Consider the following 17096-nt stretch of genomic DNA (forward strand, 5'->3'; position numbering starts at 1 on the left):
CCAGCCTCATTTCATTGAAATGACGTGGAAACAAAGTTGATTCAACCAGTGTGTGCCAAAGCGGGAAGTGTCATTCTGTGACTTAGCTAATATGCCTTTTTTGCCGTGGCATATAGTATGAGGTCATTTTGATATAGAGTATTGTGAGTACTAAACGTTTGGTTATAGAAGTCAAAGTTCCATGTGGTAAATTAGTTAATAGAAAAAGAAGAACGAGAGTTCCAAACCTCTCTGCCAATAAATGCAAATTTTCAGTTTTCGGGAAGGGCCCCACCCAAACAACTCCCAGAAAATCATAGCACAATTCTTGCTTGAGAAATTGCTCTTTGTTAAGAAGCTATTTTTGCTTCTTTTTTATCATTTGAATTGACAACAATCACTGTAAGGTACTTAATTGTTAGCCAGAAAGGATTTGATAATGAGATTTAAAAAACAGCTGCGTTGGACCTTTTCTCTACACCCCATGGCAACGTGTAGAATTACAGAAAATGAACTAATACTTACATTTTCTCTCCACCATCAAGAGGGGGCCACTGAAATGTTTTGCCTGCGAGGTGGGGGGACCTCCTAACCAAATCTCGATTAGGGCCCCGAAAAGGTGGCTTGTTTTTATGAGCATGGGTCCCAGGAAAACACAGAATTTCTCATTTGCGTCCCAGGCTGGTTTAAGGACCCCAGCCCTATGTGAAGGCTTCATTAGGGGTGAGACCAATGCTAGAAGGTTAACCATCTGCTCATTTTTTATTCACTGGAAATGGTGTTACTTATTCATGTCTATTGAACTTATTTCAAGGTTTTCAAATGGTTGAGGGAGGTCACTTGACAGGTGAATGTAACAGGGCTGCAGGATAGACCATCAAATTGTTCACACAGGCCCTTTAAAAAATATTTTGAAGGGGAAAATCACACAACCAATCCTCCACTCCAAACAATTGTTACTTTACACTTATTATTACACTGAACAAAAAAAGATAAACGCAAAACGCAATTGGTCCCATGTTTCAGGAGCTGAAATAAAATATCCCCAAAATTGTCACATTTTCTCTCAAATTTTGGCCTCAAATTTGCTTACATCCTGTCAGTGAGCATTTCTCCTTTGCCAAGATATTCCATCTACCTGACAGGTGTGGCATATCAATAAGCTGATTAAACAGCATGATCATTACACAGGTGCACCTTGTGATGGGGACAATCAAAAGCCACTTCAAAATGTGCAGTTTTGTCACACAACACAATGCCACAGATGTCTTACGTTTTGAGTGAGTGTGCAATTGGAATGCTGATTGTAGGAATGTCTACCAGAGAATTTAGTGTTCATTTCTCTAAAATAAACCTTGTTTTAGAGAATTTGGCAGTATGTTCAACTGGCCTCAGAACTGCAGACCACGTGTAACCACACAAGCCCAGGACCTTCACATCCGGCTTCTTCACCTGTTGGATCGCCTGAGACCAGCCACCCGGAAAACTGATAAAACTGTGGGTTTGCACAACGGAATAATGTCTTCACAAACTGTCAGAAACCGTCTCAGGGAAGCTCACCTGCGTACTCATTGTCCTCACCAGGGTCTTGACCTGACTGCAGTTCGGTGTCGTAACCAACTTCAGTAGGCAAATGCTCACCTTCGATGGCCACTGGCACACTGGAGAAGTGTGCCCTTCACGGATGAATCCCTGCATATGGCAGATGGCAGACCGCGAGTGGGTTGCTGATGTCAACATTGTGAACAGAGGGCCCCATGGTGGAAGTGGTGTTATGGTATGGGCAGGCATAAGCTATGGACAACGAACACAATTGCATTCAATTTTAGTTTGAATGCACAGATATTTCATTTATTTTATTTTACCTTTATTTAACTAGGCAAGTTAGTTAAGAACAAATTCTTATTTTCAATGACGGCCTAGGAACAGTGGGTTAACTGCCTGTTCAGGTGCAGAATGACAGATTTGTACCTTGTCAGCTCGGGGGTTTGAACTTGCAACCTTCCGGTTACTAGTCCAACCACTAGGCTACCGTGATGAGATCCCGAGGCCCATTGTAGTGCCATTCATCCGCCACCATCACCTCATGTTTCAGCATGATAATGCAGGACCCCATGTCGCAAGGATCTGTACACATTTCTAAGGAGGTGAAAATGTCCCTGTTTTTCCATGGCCTGCATACTCACCAGACATGTCACCCATTTGGCATGTTTGGGACATGGGGCTGTGCATTATCCAGCAACTTTGCACAGCCATTGAAGAGGAGTGGGACAACATTACACAGGCCACAATAAACAGCCTGAGCAACTCTATGCGAAGGAGAGGTGTCGTGCTGCAAGAGGCAAATGGTGGTCACACCAGATACTGACTGGCTTTCTGATCCACGTCCCTACCTTTTTTTGTAAGATATCTGTGACCAACAGATGCATATCTGTATTCCCAGCCATGTGAAATCAATAGATTAGGGCCTGATGAATTTCATTAAATTGACGGATTTCCTTATGAACTGTAACTCAGTAGAATCTTTGAAATTGTTGCATGTTGCGTTTATTTTTTTGTTCAGTGAAGTATAAGGATTGTTTTCCTTTGTTTGACTAAATGCATTTTTGACATGCTAATTTTACAGATGGCTTTGGCAGACCTATTTAACCAGTAAATGATTCAAATATCCACATGTTTAGCCATAGGTCAGCATATTGTCCTTAAATGTTCAAATTGCTCAAATATACTGAGTGACTTTTAGACCTCCACTCACTTGGAAGTTACTGCTTAGACTCACGCAGAGTTGAAACACTTCATTTTAGCATGCTTGGCTATCACTTTGATCCTATCTAAATAATCCTTAATGAGAGAAAGACCGAACATGCTGTGCTTCAGTATTTCTCTGTGAAGTTAAATGCATAAAAGGAAACGTTAACTCTGAGTGAGGGGGTGTCATGTACAGTGAAAATAGTTTTTGCTCTCAACCTTGCTCTTTCAACTGCGATTCCATCCCTTTCACTTCGGTTCATAGGTTAAAATGACATGACCGAAAAGAGGTCAGGGGGCTAGGAAGGAAATCTGCTAGCATTACCAGTGCTTGAGCAATTCAAATGGTTGAAAGATTTTAATGTATTCAGGACCAGGTTTGAAGCATAGAATTTGTCATTAGAATACTCATTTCATAGGATCTCTATCGTTTGAAGATCACTGCATAGGGGTCAAAGCAGAGGGTAAAATGGTCCTTGACTGATGGAGAGTGCACTTGTGTAGATCTGGATAGGATTTTAGAGTGGAGTTACTACCATAAAACACCTACCCAATTCTTACAAATCTACATGAAGTTGCTATGGGTAGGAGCAAGGGGTTCATTTTCGACGTGGCCCATCTATCAAGTACAATATAAATAGTTTTGTTAATACCCTTACCGATAAAGTGATCTTCACTGGGGCTCTTCAAAGCAACTCTGTTGTCATTATCAGTCCTGAGGTTCATCCTCTGTATCTTTGTCTGTTTGTGGAAGCAAGAAGAAAACATAATTATACATGTACAGGATAGGGGACTAAATTGGGATATGTGTATTGTAAAGCAACAGATGAGTTGTCTGTACTTGTGATTACATGTTTTACATTTAATTCGCGGTGGCAATCTATCATCACGGTTTGAATCTATGATTATAAAGTGGTATGAATATATTCCTTAAAAGGCATAAAGGGTCCCCAATCCTCTATGCTAAGACATGATTTCAGTTCTTTGTAAACGCACAATCTCACAAAAGTTTCTGAACCAGCAAGACGACCATTTAGCCAGTTGGCAAATTGACAGATTTGACTTATTTTCACCCCTGGTAATGTCATTGAACAGAGTGGGTCTTAAGTTTGGTGGAAAATCTCTGATAGGCCTATATCAAACTCAAATTCAATTGCCATTTTAGCTGTCAAGACTATCTGATAATGTATCCATGCAACAGGTAAATCACATGTATCTGAATCAAATCAGGACAATGATGGACTTTCACTGAAAATATGTCAAAGCAATGTTCATTCTAATGATCACTCTATTATCAAGACTGCTTGTGAATGTTTGTACAAATCGAAATAGTCCATAGTATCTACATTGAACAAAAATATAAACACAACATGCAACAATTTCAAAGATTTTACTGAGTTCCAGTCAATTGAAATAAATTGATTTAGGCCATAATCTATTTTGTCTCATGTAGTGCGACACATCTCCTTCACATAGAGTTGATCAGGCTGTTGATTTTGGCCTATGGAATGTTGTTCTTCAATTGCTGTATATTGTCAGGAACTGGAACACTTTTTCGTACACGTTGATCCAGAGCATCCCAAACAGGCTTAACGGGTGACATGTCTGGTGAGTATGCAGGCCATGGAAGAACTGGGACATTTTCAGCTTGAGGAATTGTGTACAGATCCTTTTATTTGAACCTTTATTTAACTAGGCAAGTCCGTTAAGAACAGATTCTTATTTTCAATGACGGCCCAGGAACAGTGGGTAAACTGCGTGTTCAGGGGCAGAACGACAGATTTGTACCTTGTCAGCTCGGGGATTTAACCTTCCGGTTACTAGTCCAACGCTCTAACCACTAGGCTACCCTGCCGCCCCACTAGGCTATCCTTGCGACATGGGGCCGTGCATTATCATGCTGAAACATAATATGCCACACCTCTCAGGTGGATGGATTATCTTGGCAAAGGAGAAATGCTCACTAACAGGGATGCAAACAAATGTGTGCACAAAAGGTGAGAGAAATAATATTTTTGTGGGTATGGAACATTTCAGGGATCTTTTATTTCAGCTGATGAAACATGGGATCAACACTTTGCATGATTTGTTTCTATTTCTTCTTAAGTGTAGATGAAATATCTCCAGTGTCTCATCCATGTTTGTGATCATGTGTGGATGTGTTGGAGTGATCCATACCACAGGAGATCAAATCAAATGTTATTTGTCACATGCTAATACAAGCACTTAACCAACAATGCAGTTTTAAGAAAAATACGATTTAAAAAAATATTTACTAAATAATTAAATAACAATAAGGATATGCAATATACAGGGGGTGCCGGTACCGAGTCAATGTGTGAGTGTACAGGTTAGTCAAGGTTATCGAGGTAATATGTACATGTAGGTAGGGGTAAATTGACTATGCATATATAATAAACAGCAAGTAGCAGCAGAGTAAAAAAAAGGGGGTGATGGGTCAATGCAAATAGTCAGGACAGCCATTTGATTAGCGAATCAGCAGTCTTATGGCTTGGGGGTAGAAGCTGTTAAGAAGAATTTTGGACGTAGACTTGGCGCTCCGGTACTGTTTGCAGTGCGGTATCAGAGAGAACAGTGTGTGACTAGGGTGGCTGGAGTCTTTGGCAATTGTTATGGACTTTATCTGACAAAGCATGGTATAGGTCTTGGATGGCAGGAAGCTTTGCCCCAGTGATGTACTGGGCAGTACGCTTAAGGTCAGAGGCCGAGCAGTTGCCATACCAGGCGGTGATGCAACCAGTCAGGATGCTCTCGATGGTGCAGCTGTAGAACCTTTTGAGGATCTGAGGACCCATGCCAAATATTTTCAGTCTCCTCAGGGGGAATAGGCGTTTTTTTCGTGTTGGTGTGTTTGCACCATGTTAGTTTGTTGGTGATGTGGACACCAAGGAACTTGAAGCTCTCTACCTGCTCCACTATAGCCCCGTCAATGAGAATGGGGGAGTGCTCGGCCCTCCTTTTCCTGTAGTCCACAATCATCTCCTTTGTCTTGATCACGTTGAGGGAGAAGTTGTTGTCTTGGCACCAGACTGTCAGGTCTCTGACCTCCTCCCTATAGGATGTCTCATCCTTGTCGGTGTTGTTGGCTAACTTAATGATGGTGTTGGAGTCATGCTTGGCCATGCAATCGTGGTTGAACAGGGAGTAGAGGAGGGGACTAAGCACACACCCCGAAGGGACCGACGTGTTGAGGATCAGCATAGAAGTAATTTAGCTCGTCTGGTAAGCTTGTGTCAGTTGGCAGCTCGCGGCTGGGCTTCCCTTTGTAGGCCATAATAGTTTGCAAGCCCTGCCACATCTGACGAGAGTCGAAGTCTTTGTAGTGGGATTCAAGCTTAGTCCTGTACTGACACTTTGCCTGTTTGATGGTTCACCTGAGGGCATAGCATCATTTCTTATAAGCGTCCAGGTTAGAGTCCTGCTCCTTGAAAGCGGCAGCTCTACCCTTTAGCTCAGTGCGGATGTTGCCTGTAATCCATGGCTTCTGGTTGAGGTATGTACGTACGGTCACTGTGGGGACAATGTCATAGACTTATTGATGAAGCTGGTGACTGATGTGGTGTACTCCTCAATGCCATCGGATGAGCCCTGGAACATATTCCAATCTGTTCAAGCAAATCAGTCCTGTAGCTTAGCATCTGTTTCATCTGACCACGTCTGTATTGAATGAGTCACTGGTACTTCTTGCTTTAGTTTTTGCTTGTAAGCAGGAATCAGGAGGATATAATTATGGTCACATTTGCCAAATGAGGGGCGAGGGAGAGCTTTGTGTGTGGAGTAAAGGTGGTCTAGTTGCACATGTAACATGCTGGTAGAAATGAGGTAAAACAGATTTACATTTCCCTGCATTAAAGTCCCTGGCCATTAGGAGCGCCGCCTCTGGATGAGCATTTTCTTGTTTACTTATGGCCTTATACAGCTCGTTGAGTGCAATCTTAGTGCCAGCATCAGTTTGTGGTTGTAAATAAACAGCTACGAAAAATATAGGTGAAAACTCTCTTGGTAAATAGTGTGGTCTACAACTTATCATGAGATTCTCTAACTCAGGTGAGCAAAACCTTGAGACTTCCTTAACCTGTTTCCTTAATATTTTTTGATTTTGCACACCAGCTGTTAGTTTTGACAAATAGACAGACAGTATTTTTCCATCCCCTTACAGGGCTGTTCTATCTTGATTCAAACAACGTTTTCCACGGAGTTAAAACCAGCCAACTGTCGTTATCCATGCTGTGAAAAACATAAGATATTACAGTTCTTTAATGTCCCTTTGTTGGTAAGATAGTTTTGAATGGAGCTCATCCAGTTTTTTTCTCCAATTGTTGCACGTTACAGCTTTTAATGTCCTGTTGGTAAGATAGTTTTGAATGGAGCTCATCCAGTTTTTTTCTCCAATTGTTGCACGTTGGCCAATCAGACGGATGGTAGAGGCGGATTACCCACTCGCCGACAAATTCTCACAAGGCACCTGGACCTGCGTCCCCTGTATCACCGTCTTTTCTTCAATGCGAATGACGGAATGTTGGCCTGTCCAGTATCTGGAGTAAATCCTTCGCTTCCGACTCATAAAAAAAAAATCTTTGTCCAGTTCGAGGTGAGCAATCGCTGTTCTGATATCCAGAAGCTCTTTTCAGTCATCAGAGACGGTGGCAGAAACATTATGTACAAAATAAGTTACAAACAATGCGAAAAAACACACAAAATAGCACGATTGGTTAGGAGCCCGAAAAAACGGCAGCCGTCTCCTCCGGCGCCATTCTTATTTAATTAGGTAGACAGCTGGCACCTTCATTTGGGAGGACGGGCTCCTGGTAATGGCTGGAGCAGAATAGGTGAAATGGTATCAAACACATCATTCCAGCGATTATTATGAGCCGTCCTCCCCTCAGCGACCTACACTGATCCATACTAAACATATGAAGGGTTTGTTCCGGTTATCTATGTTTCTTTGGTGTTTATTTATTTGTAAGTCTTTGTTACAATTTTCTCTCTCTATTCACCTTCTCTCCATTCTTGACTTTCTTGTCTCTCACCCTAACTCCATATCCATCTGATCTGCCACATTTATTCCTGGGTCCTTTATATTCTTCTCATATTTTCCTTTCTTTCTTTCTTTCTTTCTTTCTTTCTTTCTTTCTTTCTTTCTTTCTTTCTTTCTTTCTGTCACCCACCCCTTTTCCCTTTGTATTAATCTCACATCTCTGTTTTTCTAATATATGGGAACTTGCTAGGTCAGTTTTGATCATACAGTATGTCTTTCTTAGCTCCACTTCCTTCCTGTACAGATTATGGTATTACACAGAAATACTTCCTTTCAGAAAGTGTGTCTTCTAGTGCTTAGGGAAGAGGTAGTAATACTAGTCTTCCAGAAAAACAGGTAGAAATGGACTGGCACTGTTAAATGTATAATTCACTTATCTGACTTGAGGTCCATACAAATGGGTGTTGACACACATTGTCATAAACATAAATATTGTTTCCTATAATTGGCCTTTCAGAGACATTATGCATGCATACCCCATAATTTAATCATTAGACATGACCTGGACACATTGTAGAGTTATGGTCAATACATTTCCCAGTCAATTCAGGAATTGAATTGGACATAGAATTTGAATGGGGAAATGCCCATAAGGTTAGTGCTAATTTCTCAATTCTAATTTCAAATTCTATTTCATCCCCATGTTGACTGAAATCGACATAAAATCCTTATGTCTTGTATAATTGAATGTACCTTTGTGTCCCCACTGATGTCGGTTTGTCCTTGTATGTTGCTGTTACCTGGGGCTCCCAGGGAGGCCATCGAAAGGCAGACGAGCAATGTATCTTGGGAGTCTCTTTTCCCAACCGAGCTGAAAGAAAACAGGTTTTCACGCTACCACTATAATCTGCCAGTCTTTCATACTGACTCAACATGCCCAGGGTGTTTCCGATAATAAATGATACTGTGAAGCCACTGCCTACCTTGCTGTGCTATATGGGTCTGAAAGACGTCTGAACTGGTCTCTGGACTTAGTGGAGTGATACATGTTTCTGACAGTGCTTGATAGAAATGGCTTAGGCTATCTGGGACAGTAAATCACCTCATGGAAAGATATGAAGAGATCTGTTTGATGGTTCAGTCAAGTTGTGATTGTTCAGTGTACATGAGGTATTACTAAAAATGATAGACCTCAGTAGTTTTAAGCAGAGATACTGATGTTGAATTTAATTGATTTCAATCATTACTGAAGACAATATCAAAAATCTACTTTAAGTGAAAAGTAACAGTAGATTTCGGCCTTTGTGGTAAATATGACCAATGCATTACATTAAAGCAAGGTTATTTTTGTAAGGAATAAGATATTATTCATGTGTCTTGAAGCCTCTCTTAAACATTATTTTCCCAGCAGTAAAACGGTGAACATGACTTCCCCCACCTAAACAATTACTAAAGCTTTACCCATCCATTTGATGACCTTCACTTTTCCTCCCTTCCTTCTTTTTGTCGAACTTTGCCTGCTTCCCACCCAAGAGAGATCCAAGCTTAGGTTCCTTCCTCTCCTCCTTTCCCCTTGAAGAATCTCCTTTTTTACCAATCGGAGCAGGGAGCTTGCTCTTGCGGAATCCAAACCAGTTTGACAGTGAACCGGATTTCTGCTTAGTTTTAGTTGTCTTCTCCTTCTGCTGAGATTTCTGCAAATTCTCCTCGATTCCCATCATGACCTTCTCCTCGATGGTGGAGATGTTTGACTGTCTCTCTGGTTCCCCTTGGATACATTCATAGAAGGTGCTAGGGGACTGTTTCTCAGTCCGGAGATGTGAACATGAGTTTACTCTCTGGTGTTTGAGACCAAATCGATCACTGGAGGCCTCCAGATGCAGAGGTATTGGCAAGCCTTCCTCAATCATGAAATTGTTGTGGGATTTGTTCCTTGAACAATTGTAGCTATTGGAGCAACTCATACTACCCCGGAATACATCACCAAGAGAATTCAAAGAGCTTCCTGAGTTAGTTTTGATGTGACTACGAACATTTCCAGACCTGCTGATGTTCGGTCTGTCCATATAGCGTGCGCCAAAGCTTTGACTGCGAGCCTTTGCTCCATTCATGCCCATAACCGGGTGGAGAGGAGGTCGGGTCGAGACTGAGACCGAGCGCTTGAATAGCCAGCTCTCTTCATCAAATCCCCAGTCCAAAGTTGCACCATTCTCTGCCACTGGAGGTGGGAGTGCAGCCTCCTCTAGTGAGCTACAGTGGGTCTCAAGCTTTCTCCTGGCTTTGGCCTTGGCTACAGCTGCATTGACACAGTGCATCATTGGATGTCTGTACGTGTCCTGGTTGAAGGTGTCAAAAGTCTGCACTCCCTTTATAGCAGTGTTAACTGCAAAGTTGTTGCCCAGCTTTGGGGTTGTCTCATTGGTTTTGGAGCCAACAGGAAGGGATGCATTTACTGCCCTGGTCACAGAATGTTGAGAGATACTAACTATGTCATGGCAAAGTAGAGATGCTGAGGCCTGAGGTAAGAGCTCTGTACTTTGTGGCTCACCACTGCCTTGCTGGGACACAGATAAACTGTCCTGATTTTGCACCACAAATGGAACACTATTTTCCTGATGGGAGGCTTGTGCCACAGTCCTGTTCATTGAGGATTGGGAAGAGTCCGTTTCCTTGGATTCTTGAAGAGTGGTCGAAGTTGGTAAAGGATGGTAGACTTTGGCAGGGACCCATTTTGGTAGCTTTTTCACCTCAATACCCATTTTGGGAGCCATATGATGAGTGTCTTGCATTTTGTTGGGGGCTAGAGGTTGCATTTGTAAAACAGATGACTGATGACTTGACGGAGGTTTGGTGCTACGGGCAGTTGCCTTTACTGTGCTAGAGGTTTGGAGCATAACCACAGGCTTATGCGCCTGAGGTAAGGAGCCATAACCAGGTCGAATAAGTAGGGAGGTGGTCCGACCTGGTGGGAGTGGAGGTGAAGGAGACCTGATATCATTGCGAGAGGAATCCGAGTGCTGGTCTTGCTGCCTCTGTTTAAGTGGAGAGCAAGCTGAATTGTTGGAGTTGGGGCCTTTTACCCCACAGTCATTTCTTGATGGGATTTTGGAAACTGGTTGGAATACTTTAGATGTGCTCTTGGGGCAATCATTCAGCACAGGTGGCTCAAAAACTTTGACCAGTTTCTGAGGGGAGGAAGAAGGGGAGCGATGTATTGTATTCTCAAGGGGCCCTGAAGTTCTTGCCCCACTAGCAGTCTCACCTTTCTCAGTCATTTGTACTGATACCTTAGCTGGACCTGGTGCCTTGCTGAGGTTAATCATTGTGCGAGGGCCACTGGGCCCAGGAGGGTTTGAGCGGTTCTTGGCCCTTTGATTGACTTTGATAAGTTTCTGATGTAGGGGCTGGTGTAGCTTGGCCTGGTCTGGACCTCCATCTGCACTCTTGCGTCGGAGGATAAAGGCCTTCCTTGCTGAGTCGCAAGCCGTAGGCTTTGTTTTTCTCTGTCGGGACTGCAAAATGGTGTAGTCCTTGGTATCAACTCCACCCTGGCTGCTCGGCTCTCTGTACTGCTTCGTATCCATGGAAGCACTGCGCTGTCTGGCCTCACTAACCCAACTCAGAGCTCTGGCTGCTGCATACTGAATGGGTAGGCTCACTTCCCTAGCCCGTGCCTCTAGATGTTTGACCGTAACTTTGTTTTGTGGCTGTTTAACGCTCTCTGGCCTCAAATTGTAACTATGTCTTGTAGTTTCTACTAGCTTGTCTTTATTTTGAAGTCCACTCATAAAGTTAGGGCTCTCCGTTGGGCTGAGTCCAGGCTTCAGTGTGGGACCCTCGAGCAAGAAGACATCTTTGATAGGTGAGAAGGAGTTGCTGGGAATTACGAGTCTTACAGGCTCCTCTTGGGAGTTGTAGACCGTAGAGCTCTTTCCCCCTTGTGCCGTTCCCAATTCAGACGCAGGCTCTCCTTCCAGATGGAGAGTCTCTTTAATGGGTTGGGCGCAGGACTCCCTGGCTGGTGATTGAGGCAATTCATCCTCTGCATCGTCTGAGTCAGCGATTAAGGTACTGACTCCTGCTGCTCGCTTAAAATAATTTCCCTTTGCCAATGCCAATTTAGGCACTACCCCCTGGGGCCCACCCTTAACCCCTAACGAGTATATGCCCTCATTGGAGGTCATGCAGTCCTTGAAATGTGACGTGGAGGCGAGTGAAGCTGTCTCCTTGGGAGCTGGGCTGCGCATTTGGAGCCTCTTCAGGCCTTTCAGAATGTGGCCCTCCTTCCAACTTAGATCGGGCTGCTCTGCTGGGACAGACTGATTGCTGGACACTGAACCTGCGCTCATCCTCTTCTCCCGGCTTTTCACAGACTGTGACAAAAGAGAAAGACATTTTAGTTGTCAACAACAACAAAAACTAAAGACATTGGAATTTCGTGATGAACGTTGAGGATCCATTCTACATAGTAATTTATGAAAAATTACTTTCCTTATTAACGCAATTCGTTTGAGTTCAGACTGGGAGACTCACCTGCTTGGAGGAGCGACGTCCTTCTGCCCAAGTATGTGAGCCACTGGAGTACTCAGTCGAGGCGCTGGATAATGAGGCCTCACTGCCACTGCAGCTACTGCGTGGACAGGTTAGACTAAGCAGGCTGGGCCACCTCCCTGCAGGAACACTTGCCTTCCCATTCCGCTGGACTTCCTGGAAAATAAGGAGTGTGTTCAGAAATTCAGTTCAAACTTTATTGTCCCCGCACTGAAATTCAAAAGATAGACATGGAAGTGAAGTGTCAGCAGAGAGAAGTGACTTTAATGAAAATAAAGGTTTATTTTGATACGATTTTGGTAGAAAGCCCATCTTCAGAGTAATTTTTTTTAAAATCCTATAGTTATACCAAATAGGTTAAGCAGTTCCCGATTAACATAAAAATTAACTACTGAATACATCACTGTCCCTTTCCAGCCAAAGGCTAATTAAGGATAGGTATGACATTCTCCACTCCACTTGTCACAGAAATCTCACTCTACAATGCAGGCATTCACTCGTCTTCTCTGTGCATGCAGACAATCTTTGTTTTGTCTCGATTATGTATTGTTGGACACATGGGTCAACAGTCAGAAACTAAGGCCGAGATTCAATCCAATGTGCATTACAGCACAGGGCACTATAACAGACTTTTAGAGCTTATGTCCCATTTAGCTGACATGTGCAGAGTTTTTTGATGAATGTAATCTATGTGGACATCAGCGAAAATGCTGTTGAAAGACGCATTGACGACTCTATAGTGCCCTCTGCTATAACACACATTGGATTGTATCCCAGTTTCTGAACGCTACAATCTGTGGTCTCAGTGCCAAGACAAAGATGTACAATACACTGAGCCTGTAGGCCCTTTTTTGGAATTTTATCATATCTCAAAAGTGAATGCATAATAAATGACAAATGTCAGATGAGTAATAATGTTGTTTAGCGTGAGTCTACAGGCTGGACAGTGATTGATAATCACGCAGTGGTCTATGACTCAGCCTCATTCCTCCTCCCTTAGCTTCTCTCTCTGGCTGGAACCGTGGGACGTCGTTTCCAAAAGCAAAATGCTTTATCTAACTTTCAATCACATAGCCTGTGAGCAAAGAGAGAATGTGTTTGTTCTCAGAATGGTAGGTCTACTTGGCCAACCCTCAGCCACACTTGATGGATGAGGCCAAGAAGACCATCAAGGACCTTAGCCACCCAAGTTATGTTCTGTTCACTCTGCTACCATCTAGCAGACAGAGACAGTACAGGTGCATCAAACCCAGTACCAAGAGACTGAAAAACAACTTCTATCTCCAGGGAATCAGACTGTTAAACACCCATCACGTCATCTCCTGTAGTAAGAGACAAAGATAGACACCTCAAACACACAGTACTCCAGTACTCACATATCTACTTACACGCGCAAAAGCCCATACTCACAAACACACGCACATACTGTACACTAATTGTAGGACACCTACTCATTCAAGGGTTTTTCTTTATTCAGACTATTTTCTACATTGTAGAATAATAGTGAAGACATCAAAACTATGAAATAACACATATGGAATCATGTACTAACCAAAAACAAATAAATATTATTTAAATAGCCTCCCTTTTTTCCTTGATGACAGCTTTGCAAACTCTTGGCATTTTCTCAACCAGCTTCACATGAAATGATTTTCCAACTATCTTGAAGGAGTTTCCACATATGCTGAGCACTTTTTGGCTGCCACTCTGCGGTCCAACCCATCCCGAACCATCTCAATTTGGTTGAGGTCGGGGGATTGTGGAGGCAGGTCATCTGATGCAGCACTCCATCACTCTCCTTCTTGGTAAAATAGCCTTTCCACAGCCTGGAGGTGTGTTGGGTCATTGTCCTGTTGAAAAACAAATAATTGTCCCACTAAGCCCATAACCAGATTTGACGGTGTATTGCTGCAGAATGCTGTGGTAGCCATGCTGGTTAAGTGTGCCTTGAATTCTAAATAAATTATAGACAGTGTCACCAGCAAAGCACCACCACACCATCACACCTCCTTCTCCATGCTTTACGGTGGCAAATACACATGTGGAGATCATTCATTCACCCACACCGCATCTCACAAAGACACGGCAGTTGGAACCAAATTTCCACTGGTCTAATGTCCATTGCTCGTGTTTCTTGGCCCAAGCAAGTATCTTCTTCTTATTGGTGTCCTTTAGTAGTGGTTTCTTTGCAGCAATTTCACCATGAATGCCTGATTGACACAGTCTCCTCTGAACAGTTGATGTTGAGATTTGTCTGTTACTTGAACTCTGTGAAGCATTTATTTGGGATGCAATTTCTGAGGCTGGTAACTCTATTGAACGTATCCTCTGAAGCAGAGGTAACTCTGGGTCTTCCTTTCCTGTGGCGGTCCTTATGAGAGCCAGTTTCATCATAGCGCTTGATGGTTTTTGCGACTGCATTGAAGAAACTTTCAAAGTTCTTGAAATGTTCCTTATTGACTGACCTTCATGTCTTAAAGTAATGATGGACTGTCATTTCTCTTTGCTTATTTGAGCTGTTCTTGCCGTAATATGGACTTGGTCTTTTACCAAATAGGGCGATCTTCTGTATACCCCCCCCTACCTTGTTACAACACAACTGATTGGCTCAAATGCATTACGAAGGAAAGAAATTCCACAAATGATCTTTTAACAAGGCACACTTGTAATTTAAATGCATTCCAGGTTACTATCTCATGAAGCTGGTTGAGAGAATGCCAAGAGTGTGCAAAGCTGTCATCAAGGTCAAAAGGTGGCTATTTAAAGAATTTTGATGTAACCCTTTTTTGGTTACTACATGACTCTATTTGTGTTATTTCCTAGTGTTGATGTCTTCACTATTATTCTAAAATATAGAAAATAGTCAAAATAAAGAAAAACTCTTGAATGAGTAGATGTTCTCAAACTTTTGACCGGTAGTGTATACACACACTCACACACAACCAATGCTGCTGTCCCCATGTATATAGAGACATTAAACACGGGATCGTTTCTTTTATAATGTTTTTCACACTGTGTATTCATTTAGTGTTGTTTTCTTCACATAGCTCATTCTAATACATCTACTACTGTGCATCACATTTTGTTATACTGTTTATTGACACTGAATTCTCAACATAGCTCACTGGTGTACATATCATTCTTAATTTTGTGTATATACACATAGTTTGCATTTGGATTACTGATAAAGTGTACATGTGGCTAACTGTAAATAAGTCATCATTTCACTGTAAGGTCTATCTATACCTGTTGTATCCGGCGCATGTGACGAATAATATTTGATTTGATTTGAACTGGGTTAGTTCCTGATATCTTGTTTCTATCTTTTGTTGTACTTGTCTGACATTTTTGCGGCACTGTTAGGAGCTAGTAACACAAGCATTTCACTATAACAGTCCCAACATGTTTTGCATGTCAGCAAGCAAGTTTTCAAGATATAGAACTTTCAAATGCATCATACCGAGACACTTTCTGTATTTTGACATTTCTATATATTGAAAACATGATTGCTGACATGCAAAACATTTTGAAAGACGGAAGTGGTAGGTGTGCTGTGACCCCTTTTTAAATAGCATTGATCCCTAACAGGGCTGCCATTGCCAGCGTTCGCTCAAAGTCATTAGTGTCATCTGTTAGCAATAATTAATGTGAATAGAAAATAATTGCATCAGGGAGCTGGGGACTGGGCCGATTTAGTCCATTCATTGATATTCACATAGTATTTGGTGATCTCCTCTATACTTTATTTCACAAGCGCTGCGTGAGAATGCCAAACAAAAGCACGTTCAAGCGGATTAATCTACAAGCTAATTACCGCTGGCAACTCCAAGAGTTTCTCAGAGATTTGACATCACCGATACAGTAAAACAAAAACATTCCACGTACAGCAGCGATTACGAGTCAAGGGCGACTTCGGTTCCAGTGCTGGGAGAATTTTTCCTGTTTTCATATCTGAATGACTTTAAGAGAATTTGAAAGCAGGGGATACTGTACAATAACTAAAATGTTCTTTTTTTGCCATTAAGATTAATTTTGAATGTGAAATAAAAGCTGGGTATAACCAATGTCACATTGATTGCATCAACACACTTACAATATTGACCTTTATCACAGAACAAAAATTCTGACAAAATTCAAAGAAAGGCCTTTGAATGTGCTGAGAAAACACAGATATGATATGTATACAGCCAGTACTTGTCAACATGAAGACAGAAAATAGGATGCCCCATATCTCAGGATGTCGAATGAGTCCATATCTGGCCGTAGGAAATGTCCATATATGATATTCGAAAGTAATCAAATGAAATGAAATCAAATGTTATCAGTCACAAGTGCCCGAATACAACAGTTGTAGACATTACAGTCAAATGCTTACTCACGAGCCCCTAACCAACAATGCAGTTAAAAAAAAAAAATAAGAATAGGAATAAGAAATAAAAGTAACAAGTAATTAAAGAGCAGCAGTAAAATAACAATAGCGAGACTACGTACAGAGGGGTACCGGCAAAGAGTCAATGTGCGAAGGCACTGGTTAAACGATGTAATTGTTTTTTGTTGTTGTTTTTTTCCACCTTTATTTAACCAGGTAGGCTAGTTGAGAACAAGTTCTCATTTGCAACTGCGGCCTGGCCAAGATAAAGCATAGCAGTGTGAACAGACAACACAGAGTTACACATGGAGTAAACAATTAACAAGTCAATAACACAGTAGGAAAATATACATCTATATACAGTCTATATACATTGTGTGCAAAAGGCATGAGGAGGTAGGCGAATAATTACAATTTTGCAGATTAACACTGGAGTGATAAATGATCAGA

The 17096-nt window shown here is 42.1% G+C and overlaps 1 protein-coding gene across 7 annotated transcripts in view; it reads right to left on the reverse strand.

Moving 5' to 3' along the window:
- LOC118367188 (nck-associated protein 5-like) overlaps positions 1-17096 on the reverse strand; it is a 120352-nt gene that overhangs the window by 25640 nt on the left and 77616 nt on the right. For all 7 annotated transcript variants that reach the window (XM_052493911.1, XM_052493912.1, XM_052493915.1 and 4 more), the window contains 4 exons: positions 12260-12433; positions 9188-12099; positions 8480-8597; positions 3387-3468 (listed from right to left, as the gene is read on the reverse strand). In XM_052493911.1, coding sequence (XP_052349871.1) covers positions 3387-3468; positions 8480-8597; positions 9188-12099; positions 12260-12433 — 3286 coding nt within the window. The remainder of the gene's footprint in view (positions 1-3386; positions 3469-8479; positions 8598-9187; positions 12100-12259; positions 12434-17096) is intronic.

The sequence above is a fragment of the Oncorhynchus keta genome, chromosome 34, assembly GCF_023373465.1.
Source record: "Oncorhynchus keta strain PuntledgeMale-10-30-2019 chromosome 34, Oket_V2, whole genome shotgun sequence".
NCBI classification, from domain to species: Eukaryota; Metazoa; Chordata; class Actinopteri; order Salmoniformes; family Salmonidae; genus Oncorhynchus; species Oncorhynchus keta.